The following is a 12749-nucleotide window of genomic DNA, read 5'->3' as shown; positions in this document are numbered from 1 at the left end:
TGGGGTTTTCTTACCTTGGGGCTGGAGGACATGCCCTTCCCTAGCCCAGGAAGGTTCTCACCTGCCCCCCAACCTGGTAAACTCCTACCCAGCCCTCTGGTCTCAGTTCAGATGGCCCCTTCTTGCACCCTGGCCCCCATCAAAATTGGTCTCCTCTGGTTGGCTCTTTGTCTGTCCTGCTCTTTTTCTTCTGTTGGTGCCTCCAAGCTCATCAACAGCTACCTGACTTCTGAATCCTCCCCACACCGAAGCCACATGGGGCCAGGACCAGTTGCAGTCACCACTGCATCACCTGCCATCAGCAGAGTATCTCAGACATAGTGATACTCAATAACTATTCACTGTGTGGATGGATGGATAGATGGATGGATGGATGGATGGGTGGATGGATGGGTGGATGAAAAATGTGACCTTTCAAAGGGCTAGGACCCCTTATACACAGCCATTCCGGGTACAATTACACTCTTCCTAAATGCTTTTGGTAACTGAAGGGGCTACTGAGGACCCAGATCAGGGACGGCCGCTATGGTACATGTACCATGGTGCTATCTCCCCTGACCTTACAGACAGCCCTGAGGGATCACGGCACTCCTTCCAATGCCCATGGATGGAGCTTCAGAACCCATCTCGGCATCACTCTCCAGTAAGCCACCACCGATGAATCAGGCCTGGTACGTGTGATCCATTTGTTCATTCATTAACAAATACTGATTTAGTGCTTGCTCTGTACCAGGCCCTGTTCTAGGTGCTGCCGACAGGGCAAAACCCCCCTGCCCTCCTGGAGCTTCCAGTGTAGTGCCGATGGGGACAGTAAAACAAAGATACAAATATGCTACTCAGTACCCAGCAGCGCTGAGTGTTAGAAAGAAAACAACAAGAGGAGGAGGATGGAGAGAGACAGACTCCACTTCACACAGGGCGGTCGGGGATGTCTGTCCGGGCAGAGACCCCGCTGTGGTGGGACAAGGCGTCCTGCACTACCTGGAGGTCCCCAGGCAGAGGGAAGGGCAAGCAAAAGGCCCTGAGAGGGAAACAGGCTTGGTATTTTGGGAGGATCGGTGTGCCTGGGGCGGAGTGCCGAAGTGGGCAGTGGTGGGAAGTTCCTTTCTGTGTCAGAGGTGACAGACACGGCATCCATTTAGAGGCCCTGCGGAGACAGCGTCATTCCCGGCCCCTCTCCGACCAGTAGCCCTTTAATATCCATGGCAGGGATCACACGACACCCTCGGGTTCCGGCCTGTCCCCGCACAGGACAGCTCTAGTCCATGATGGCACTCTTTGACTGTGCACCCTGTCCCCATTCTTGGGGCTCTGATCATTGTAAGCTGGTAAACGCTTACCAACCACCTGGGTGTGGAGGGTCGAGTGGCTGATTTGCAACCTTCACTGGTTTGCGTGGTGTAAATACGCCCACCATGGCGAATTTCAATCATCAATGGTGCAAAGACCAGCTTGCAAAGTTTCTGAAAATGTACCAGATCTCAAGAGCCGTTATGCACCAGCACATCACTGAGGCCAGTTCTTCCTGGGTAAGAAGAACTCTGCTGTGAGCTCCAGGTACCAGAAGCTGACGGCCTCCTCCTCCTGTCTCCCTCTCTCCTCCCGCAGGCCCCTCCCATCCACCCCCAGAGGCAGCCACGGCCAAGCCAGGCCGCCCACTCCCACATCTCCTACTGAAGAGCCCAGTTACTCAGCACAGTGCTGGCTTACCACCGTTGTCCTGGCAGGATTATGAGTAGCTCTCTCACCCTCAGAAGGGCCCAACATTGGATGACAAATTCTATCCACTGCCCTCTGCTCTCAGTGCCACCCGCACAGGGTCCAGGTCCCAGGGTCCCAGCCAGCCCATCTGGCAGGAGCTGCCCCAGTTCAGCTGGACATGACTTGAGGCTTTCAAAGAGAAAAGCACCACTTCTCTTTCCATTTTTTTCAATCATGAGCCTAAAAACAAGTTAATTTTTAAAAATTCAAGTTCATTTCCCATTACACGTTTTCCTATTTTGGGCATCACTGTCTGTGAGCCCTGAGTCGGGCCTGTCTGCTAACAGCCCGTGGCCTGCGGTCTTGCCAGGCCTGAGTGCATGCCCACAAGTTGGCCAGGAGCCATCTCAGGTTCCGCAGGGAAACAAGGGCATGGAGGTGGCACTGATTCATTTTTTTCTGAATTTTGAAGATGAGAAGCATTACAGAAAACAAAAAAGTATAAGTCAGAGTGTTCTGTGCTCTTTCCAGCCTATCTAAACGGCAATCAAAGAGCAGGCGCCAAAAAGCCCATGAAGATATCAAATATAAACCCGACCCTCTCGGCTCCACTGCTATTAAAAACAAATGCTTGGGGACAGGCAGTGACAGCAAGGGGAGGTCCCACCCACAACTGACCAGTGTGAACAGCTACAGCTCTGGTTCACGCCAGCCTAGGATTACTGCACAGTACATTCTACAGACCACTGGTTCCCTAAGATATTAACAGGCATTCAGCAGGAAAAGGGCTGAACAAAGTTGAACCATTTCCTTTACTGCAGGGTTTTTAGAACTTTTAATTGGTCAAATAAATTTTAATATTTAGTGTTTCTATAGTTTGTTAGACCATGGAAAATTTTTTAAACAAAAGGCTATCATTCTACAGTAATACACTTTGAGACCATGCCACCTCCAGCCCAGGTACAGCTTCTTCACTAAAGTGAGAGGGTAGGAGCATGGCTTTGGAGTCAGACAAAATGAGTTTGAGTCCTCGATCTACCTCCTTGAAGCTGTGTGACCTCAGATAAGTTTATTAAACTCTCTGAGCCTCAGTTTCCTCATCTATAAAATGGGGCTAAAGCTAGTACTGCTCTGAGGATAAAAACAAATAATGCACGTAAGGTTCTTAGCAAAGCACACGGCACATAGGAAGCATTAGCTATATTTAATTCATTTCATTTAATTATCTATTTACTCAATTCATTTAATTATCTATTTATCAACTTGTATCTATGGTTACAAGATTTTTCATTTTCAGATATTTTGTTCTGACTGATCACAGACTGATCATCGAGCGTGGCTTTATGAACCTTTCTCCTCAGAGTCAAAGGTAAGAATTATGAAATGTTTCAAGCTTTAAACATGCTAACACCCTTATTTACAGATACCTCTTACCAAGGCAGAAGTTTTCACTTAAACCAACAATCATCCTTAGAAACAGAACTATAAATGGAAAAACAGTTGTTGCACTGAATAAGCAGCTCTTCTTAGCCACAGTGAGTGTCCTTCCACAATCCGTGCTAAACTGAGCCTCACCTAGACTCTCCAATCTCATCAAAGCAGGACAGAATGTGAGACATCCAAGGAGATGCAGAAGGACGCTTGTACAAAGACTCCTCTCAACACCCTCAAAACCCAGCATCAAGAAGTGAGCAAGCCTGGGCTTCCCAGGTGGCACAGTGGTTGAGAGTCCGCCTGCCGATGCAGGGGACACGGGTTCGTGCCCTGGTCCGGGAAGATCCCACATGCCGCGGAGCGGCTGGGCCCGTGAGCCATGGCCGCTGAGCCTGCGCGTCCGGAGCCTGTGTTCCGCAACGGGAGAGGCCACAGCAGTGAGAGGCCCGTGTACCGCAAAAAAAAAAAAAAAAATTAGAAGATGCAAAGTGGATTCCTGGGATGCAGAGCAAGCCAACAAGCCTATCAGAGAACCAGGTCTAGGACTGTCTACTTATTGTTCTCCTGCCCAGGGGAACGCTGTAATAGTTTCCTACGGCTGCCGTAACAAAATGTCACAAACTGGGTGGCTTCAAACAACAGAAGTTTACTTTCTCACAGTCGTGAAAGCCACAAGTCTGAAATCAAGATCTCGGCAGGGCTACGTTCCCTCCAAAGGCTCTAAGGGAGAACGCCTCCTTGCCTCTTCCCGCCTCTGATGGCCACAGGCACTCCTCGGCTCAAGGCCACATCTCTCCAGTCTCTGCCTCTGTGTTCACATGGCCTTCTCCCCCGTGTCTGTGTGTCTCAAATCTCTTTCTCTTATAACGACACCTGTCACTGGAATCAAGCCCCTCCACTAAGTCCAGAATGATCTCTTCTCGGGATCCTTAACTAATTATATCTGCAAAGGCCCTTTTCCCAAATAAGATCAAATTCACAAATTCCAGGCTTAGGACTGTGACATGTCTTTTCTGGACACCACTACTCAACCCACTACAAAGAGGATTACAGACCTTAAAAGTACAAGCCTTGGGCTTCCTTGGTGGCACAGTGGTTAAGAATCTGCCTGCCAATGCAGGGGACACAGGTTCAAGCTCTGGTCCAGGAAGATCCCATATGCTCCAGAGCAACTAAGCCCGTGTGCCACAACGACTGAGGCTGTGCTCTAGAGCCTGCGAGCCACAACTACTGAAGCCCGTGCGCCTAGAGCCCGTGCTCTGCAACAAGAGAAGCCACCGCAATGAGAAGCCCGTGCACCGGAAAGAAAAGTAGCCCCCATTCACTGCAACTAGAGAAAGCCCGCGTGCAGCAATGAAGACCCAACACAGCCAAAAAAAAAATTAAATTTAAAAAAGTACAAGCCTTGCGATGGCTAATTTCATGTGTCAGCTTGACTGGGCCACAGGGATGCCTAGACATTGGGTTGAACGTTCTTTTGGGTGTGTCTTTGAGGGTGTTTTCCGATGAAATTACCATCTGAGTGGGTAGACTGAATGAAAAAGACAGCCCTCTGCAACGTGGGTGGGCCTCATCCAATGGGTTGAAGACATGAACAGAATAAAAAGCCTCACCTTCCTGCAAGTAGGAAGGGGACTCCTTCTGCCTGCTGATCTGGACATCAGCCTTTCCCTGCCTTCAGATTCAAACTGAAACATTGGCTCTTCTTGGGCACGAGCCTACTGGCATTTGGACTGGAACTTACACTGTCAGCTCTCCTGGGGCTCCACCTTTTGCCAGCAGCAGACCATGGGACCTCCCAGCCTGCATATTCTCCTGGGCCAATTCCTCATAATAAATAAATATATATATATATATATATCTAAAATATATGTACATACACATATCCTGTTAGTTCTGTTTCTCTAGAGAAACCTTACTAATCCAAGCCTCACATCTGGATAACTGAGAAGGCAGAGGTGCTCGGGTCCTGGCCTGGCTGAGTGGCCCCTGAAGCTGGGTGGACACCAGAATCTGGGGGAGGGTCTTCCCGTGCAACTTTTGCAAAAGTCATGGTTACCAGATCAGAATGTCTAGAAAGCCAGTAATAGGTTACTGAGAAAAACTTCCAATAATTTACAAAGCTTAATGGAATTAATGTTTTCCTCCTAAGGGGCCACTCGAGCTAACTAAAATGTCACGTTTCTCTGCTTTTTAACTGGAATTATATTAGTCCAACGTGGTAATACTGATTTTCTCACACTCATCAGAAAATGCTTAACGGCAGTTCTATATGTTTTCAGTTCAAGGAAATGAGAAGATGAATTATTCCTTAATAAAGGCAGTTTAGTAGATTAAAAAAAAGATTTCAAAACATGGATTCCACGGAGAGAATTAAAGCCTGAATGGCATTTCTGCTCTAAGATTTATCCCTGAATTGAGTTAGCGCAGCAGAAATAAATCTACCTACATAACTTGGGAGTACCACCTTTCCTGAACTACAGTTAAACATGACATCCTCAGTTTTTACCCAGAATCAGTTTAAGAAATGGCCATAGGAAGAACATTCCAGCACTTTATATTTACTGAAAATATGTCCCTTATATTGTTCATGTCCTTTACATAAAATTATGCTTTAGCAACAGGAAAAAGTTCGCCTCCTTTCACCAAACAGATGCTTATTTCTGCAGATATGTAAACCGTAGTCCTTTCTGCCTTGGCTACCAGGAAGCTCAGAATGACTTTGTCTCACTTGCATCCATCACCTTTATTTTCTTATTTCTACGATCATTATTTCCCCTGCACTTCCCACTTCCCCCCAAATTAATGATTCTTTTTTATTTGTCCCCTTTCAAAATGATCCATTTGTATTTATGCTTTTGGTCATAATCCATCTCAAGGCCTGTTTGGGGAAATAGGCTGGGATGTGAATCACGTAACCCAGATTCGTGGAGGGAGAGCAAGGGGTGGAGCTCAAGGTCTCCACTTGTCCCACCAGCTGTCTGTCCTTTGAAACGGGCACCTTCGAGCTCTCGCCTCTGTGCCATGGGGCCTGAGCAGTCTTCCTGTTGGCTTTCCCCGTGACCGCACTGCAGACCTCGCACATGGAGCCATTATGTTTACCGATGCCCCAAGGACCCACGCTCTAAGAAACAGGAGTCCTCCAGCACGCAGTCCAGAGGCCACCTATTCCTGCCTCTACAGCGAGTCCCCATCTGGGCCGCTGGCTGCCTGGGCAGATTTCAGGAACTGGACCCAACACTGCAGATGCTGCTGGGGAGAGAATTAGCAGGGAGAAGCAGTGCCGATCGGTGCCAGCTGTGCGCCCTACACACGTCACACACGAATGACGATACCGAAAACAGTAGTAAGACAGGCTACGCCTCTGTGATAGGCCTCCGAATACATGGTCCCTTCTCCTTACAGCAGCCCTCCAAGGCCGTCATTACTCCTGTCTGGGAGATGAGGGGAGCTCTGAGCCTGCGTTCCTATAAAGGTACCACCGGCTGGAGGTGAACAGCATCTACATGCATGCGAAGAACTCGTAAGCTAAAGTCCTTACAGGCTCCTGGGGACAGCAAACGTGACCCCTGTAATATCAGTCATTCTATCAACAAAGCGACGAAAACTTTGACAGACTGGACGAAAGCGATTTGCACCCATCCCAGGCATGTCCCTTCCTCCCAAATTAGTGGCCACTGGCTGGATGAACACGCTTTCGTTAATGTGACCAGAACGGACTCTGTTACCTCGTCCTCATCAGTTCTCCCGGAGGCGGGGTGCTCGTTCATATATATAAAAAAGTCAGTGCTAAATCAACATAGATATTGACCACCTTGGTAAAGAACAGAGATGAGAAAGCATCCATTTCAAACTGTCCCAGGTTGCTCAGGCCAGGCCTTCCTGCCCCCTTCCTGTGCAAGGATGCCGAGTGTCCCTCACAAAATACTGGCTCTTCTGTTGTTGTTTTTGGAAAACAAAGCCTTCCTTCCAAGACTCCCCCTCCGCCAGGGTTAATATCTGTGCTCAGGACTCCGTGTCCCTGGACGCATTACTAAGGATTCATCCAGGTTGGAGATCTTGATGTTGTGATTTCCTCCCCATCTTCCCGGTCTCTCGGGACCCTGCTGAGTTATGATCCAAACCTCCATCGGCCTCCACCAGCCCGGAGGATGCTGACTGACCCCAACCCATGCCTCAGTCTTGCTCCCTGCCTGCCCCTGACACGAGGACGTGGCTGTCTGCAAATGTGGTTTACTCTCATCGTAGTCACTTCCCAAGCCCATTAAAAAGAGGGGAAAACGCCACTGGACTCAGTGCTAGCCCTGCAGACGGCCCCATCTCATCCTCACCACCATGCTCCTTTCTCACCCCAGGAACTGGGTCTAACCCACCCCTGGAATCGGCATCCCACCCACCCGGCATACCAAGTTATATCCCTCTCTCGTGGTTACGACACTCCCTGGGAGGTCAACTACAAGCCGCTGTGTTCTGTGACTACAAAGGAGATCTGGGGCCCTGCGGCTGAGCCCACAGAGGAAGCCAGAACGGTCCACCTGTGTGGAGTCCGGGGCCTAGACACTACGGGGAAAAGTTCCTTCTGTTACATCTGATGCTCATCAGGGCCACCACCTGGCTTTGCTCCCTGGACCGGCATGTTCCCAGACAGAATCTGTGCTGTGCTGATGGGCTGCTACTTGACACAGTATTTAATCCGTGCTGGGATGTCTGGGTGTGTGCCTTCTTCCTGTTGTGCCCTTGGCTGTAGACTCTGAGGGCTCTGATGGTTTCTGAGCCCTTCAGAGTCTCTCCACAGACTCCCTTCCTCTGGGAGCTCCATCAGTGTTGGCTGCCTGTTCCGTCAGGAGGGAAGGTGACTGGGGAACTAGGAACTGAGAATACACATATAAATGTTTGAGAACACAGACACAGGAATAAACTCCTGTGTTTCCATAGCACTAGTCAAGAACTGGATTCTTACAACAACCTTCTAAGAAAAACAGGGCAGGTGTTACTATGCCCACATCACAGATGAGGAAACTGAGGCTCTGGAAGATGAGGTGACATCCCCAAATCACACAGCAAGTGAGTGCAGAACCAAGGCTAGAAGCCCAGTCTTCCGAGGACTTGACTGATGCAGTGTCTACCACCCTATGCCTCCAAAATAAAAAGGAAGGAGGGGAAGAAACAACCTAAGGGTCCATCAACAGGTGAATGCATAAAGAAGATCATATTATAAGTACACACACACACACACACATATATATAATGGAATATCATTCAGCCATGAGAAAGAAGGAAACCCTGACATGTGCAGCACCACGGCTGGACCTGGAGCACATTATGCCAGGTGAGTAAGTCAAGGAAAGAAAAGTACTATATGATGTGACTTACACGTGGAATCTAAAAAGTCAAACTTGTTAAAACAAGGAGAAAATGGTGCTTACCTGGGAATGGGGGTGGAGGGATAGGACAGATGCTATTTAAGGGTACAAACTTGCAACAGGTAGTAAATGAGCCCTAGAGATGTAATGCACAACAGAGTGAATATACACAGCAACAGTATATCATAACCATCAAACTTGCTAAGAGTCTGGAATTTAGTGATTCCAGCCACTAAAAGGAAAGGATAATTATGTAAGATGACAGAGAGGCTAGTTATCGCTACAGTTACAATCATATCACAATCTATGAGTGTATCAAATTAACATGTTGGACACCTAAAATTTACACAAGGTTATACGTCAAATATATTTAAATTATAAAAAAAGGAATGAAAAAAAGAAGAAGAAGGAAGGCAATTCAGAGATGGCTGTGTCATAATACATCCTTGTTCTAATCATCTCAACTGCAAATTCAAGCGCAGGTACTTCCTAAACGATGGACGGTAAGTTCCAATAGGCTTAGTGTATGGGGGCACATAAGCTCTGAGAGCAGATGTGTCACATAAGGAAAACTATGCTCCCACAGGCACGAGCTTGTGGAAGGACAAGCAGAGACCAGAGGGACCAGCACTACTTGGGGGCTGAGACTGTGAATAAGGTGAAGGAGGAGGTGACAGAGAGAGGTGCGGTCAGATGTTCAAAGAACAGAGAGGGGGCTTCCCTGGTGGCGCAGTGGTTGAGAGTCCGCCTGCCGATGCAGGGGACGCGGGTTCGTGCCCCGGTCTGGGAAGATCCCACATGCCGCCGAGCAGCTGGGCCCGTGAGCCATGGCCACTAAGCCTGCGCGTCCGGAGCCTGTGCTCTGCAACGGGAGAGGCCACAGCGGTGAGAGGCCCGCGTACCGCAAAAAAATTAAAAATAAATAAATAAATAAAGGAACAGAGAGGGCGGCTAGGAGACGGCACCAGGGCATCAGGAGAGAGATGGAAGGGAGAGGGAAGAAGGGATGGAAGAGCATGAGGGCAAGGAAGGATGGAAGCCCAGCGAGAAGACGGGACAAAGCGGGGAGAGAAGAAGGATGCACACATCTTCTAAGTCTCTATATTTCCCGCAGAAAGGATTGTCCTGGGGAGAGAAGCAAGAGCAGAGGCATTAAAGTTTGCTCACCTTCTTTCCAAGGATCAGCCAGCACAGATAAAAACACAGGAAGCAAGTTACAAACCGAAGAGATTAAGAGAACGTTAGATATTCAGATAAGCCAGAGAAAGGAGAAGAAATGTATATATATATATATATATATATATATATATATATATATATATATGTTGAAGGCAGAAGGAAGACAGGAGAAAGAAAAGGGGAAGGCTGGTTAAGTGAGAACACCCGCAGAGGGAAGCAGACGCCTCCACCACAGCTGACTTGGGTCACGTGGCCATCAAATGGGGAGACCATCAGCAGAGGAGGGGTGGAGGTCCAAAGCCAAGATGGTGCCTGCACCGGAGGACAGTGACAGCGGTGTGGGGAGTGAGGGGTCAAAAACCAGGAGACAGAGAACTGAGCGGTGCAGCTGAAGGGGAGAAGGTCACAGCGTGGTCCTCGTGAAACCAAGACTCTCAGGCGTGTGGCCCCAAAACATGTACCTTTTACTGGCAAGATGTTTGTAGCTAATATTCATGCTCAGGCTTGTTCATTGTTCAATACTCATTTGTCCTCCTGCCGTGGATGTGTTATCCACCTTAACAGATCTATAAGGACAGAACCCACAGACTTCATCTGTTTTGAATAAGGGGTGCATGATACAGCATCTCACATGACAATATCTGATGAGTGATTTTTGATGGGAACAGTAGATCTGCTGTAGCGAAGATGGTGTACACATAGCCAATGATGCTAATCCAAATGTTTTGCTCTCTCTAACCATGCTACTGATAGTGGAGATGGTGATGAGAGAAGGCGGGTGGTAATAGCGATTGTGTAGAAAGCAGCAAATATGTAGTTCTGTTAATGACGGGGACGGTGAACATTTATGGTAACGGCAGGAAGAATGACGCAGTCGTGATCTCTGCAAAGCTGGGTCACCATCTGGGAAGTAAACCGTGTGTGTGTGTGTGTGTGTGTGTGTGTGTGTGTGTGTGTGTGTGTGTGTGTGTGTGTGTGTGTGTGTGTGTGTGTGTGTGTGTGTGTGTGTGTGTGTGTGTGTGTGTGTGTGTGTGTGTGTGTGTGTGTGTGTGTGTGTGTGTGTCAGTCAGAGACAGATCAACTATAGATCATTTATGATTAAACTAGAGTATCACCTGTTCCAGGGCCCTTTCTAGAGACGCCTCAAATAGCCAAAGTCAATAACCACCCCTTTCTCCTAAAATACCTAGTAAAAAAAAAAGAAGAGTGAATCTTCTTTCTTTCTTTTATTTCTTCTTACATATTTCTTTTATTTCTTCTTACATTTCTTTTATCTTTGGAGGTATTTGCTGGATTTTCTTATGCAAGGGAACTGTCACCCAGGAATTCCTTGGGGAATTTTTAAGTTATACATAGACTACAATGGCTGAAAAGGACCTCAAAAATCATCTGAACTGTGTGGCTCTCAACCCAGATGTGCATCAAAACCTCCTGGGGATTTTTTTTTTCCACAATACTGATGCCAAAGCCTCATTCCATACCAGCCAACTAAATCAAAGTCCCAGGCGGGGTCCAGGCATAAGCACTGTGAACACTTTCCCCAGGTGACTTTGATCAACCCGAGTGAGAAATAACCTTCCATTTTACAGAAACCCACCATCACACCATACTTAGTGACAGAGTCACAACCAGAAGAGGTGTCTTCATGGCAAGCCTAGTGCTATTCTCCCCGCAGGCTGCCTGCCCAGTCGGCAAGGCTTGCTGGTCTGCTCTCATGGCTACGGTCGCTCTAAAGAAGTGCCTGGCCATGCTGGGAGGGAGGGAGAAGGGGGCTGTAACAGAGAAATCAAGAAGCTGGGCAACGTGAGCTTCTCATGGAGCACGTCCTGGCGGTGCTCTGAGGTGACACGACCTCCCGAGCCCGGCCCCTCCCCCCCATCTCTTCCTCGTCTCCTCCACTGTCCCAAACTTAGCGTCCCCAGGGAGACAAGTGTGATTCCAACTCCGCAGAACCCAGGTCCCAGCTGGCCCTGTTCCCGACGCTATTCACACATCCAGCCAGCCCTCGGGAGGCCCCAAACCCAGAAGAAACATGCTCATACTTTCTTGGTGGGAACTTTGATCTTCAAGAATTCCGCCTCTCGGGCCAGCACTTGCCATGGGGCATGGATCCGGACAAAGACGGAGCCCTGGCTTTTACTCTGTAAGGGACGAGGAAGGAGAAAGAGAAACACTTAGGAGACATAGCTTCAATTCCTGATTCCCCAACTCTCCCAAACAAGAAGCCCAGACCTGTTATTTCTTCAGTTTCTGGGTTTTGTTCTCTATACGTCACCCAGGGCCAGCCCCCTCCCACCCGTACCCCATTCACCACTTCTGGTCTAGAAATGCTTTCATCCAGAGTAGGGAAAGGCTCCCAAAGTGTGCTCCCTGGAGGTTTGGTGACTTCAGAGGAAAAGGGGAGTTAAAACAATTGTGTTCAGAGATTTGCAATGCAAGCAATTATAATTTTCACAGAAATCCCATTAACGCTTCTTTTTTATTGAAGTATAGCTGATTTATAATATTGTGTTAGCTTCAGGTATACAGCATAGTGATTCGGTACTTACGAAGATTATATTCCATTATCTGTTATTACAAGATAATGGGTATAATTCCCTGTGCTGTACAGTATATTCTCATCACCTATTTTATATTTAGTAGTCATGGCAGTTAGTCGGTTTACCTCTGCTGGATTCAGTGAACAGTCTGGAACCTGTCTCCATACAGATATTTTCACTGTTAAGTTTGTATTTTTGTTCTACCATTTCGCTGTGTCATAGCCCAAATCACAAAAGTGGATCATCTAAGCCTAAAAGTAATGACATAACTAATCATGTAAATGGCACAACTCAGTATAATATCATAAACATAAATCTTGGGCAGGGCTCTGTGTGAATACAGCTATGAATCTAGGTCCCAGGACAAGTCATTCTGTGAGTGCACTGATTTCACCCAAAAATCGAAAGTAAGGAAAGGAAACACAGCGATGAATATCTGAAAATTAGGTTTTATTGACTCAGCAACTCATTTGGCCCGGGGCACAGCGTATGCTATAAAAACGGGTCAGAGGACAACATGAAGCCATCAGTT

The 12749-nt window shown here is 47.9% G+C and overlaps 1 protein-coding gene across 1 annotated transcript in view; it reads right to left on the bottom strand.

The window, feature by feature from the left end:
* The window catches only part of ANO2 (anoctamin 2), a gene marked incomplete at both ends in the record, with an annotated part of 328154 nt that overhangs the window by 259019 nt on the left and 56386 nt on the right, over window positions 1-12749 (bottom strand). Inside the window, one exon of the mRNA XM_082634789.1 lies at window positions 11720-11818. Coding sequence (XP_082490915.1) covers window positions 11720-11818 — 99 coding nt within the window. The remainder of the gene's footprint in view (window positions 1-11719; window positions 11819-12749) is intronic.

The sequence above is a fragment of the Mesoplodon mirus genome (assembly GCF_964341445.2).
Source record: "Mesoplodon mirus genome assembly, chromosome: 11".
NCBI classification, from domain to species: Eukaryota; Metazoa; Chordata; class Mammalia; order Artiodactyla; family Ziphiidae; genus Mesoplodon; species Mesoplodon mirus.
The sequence above is the reverse complement of the archived record's forward strand: the minus strand, read 5'-3'. Positions and strand labels throughout refer to the sequence as shown.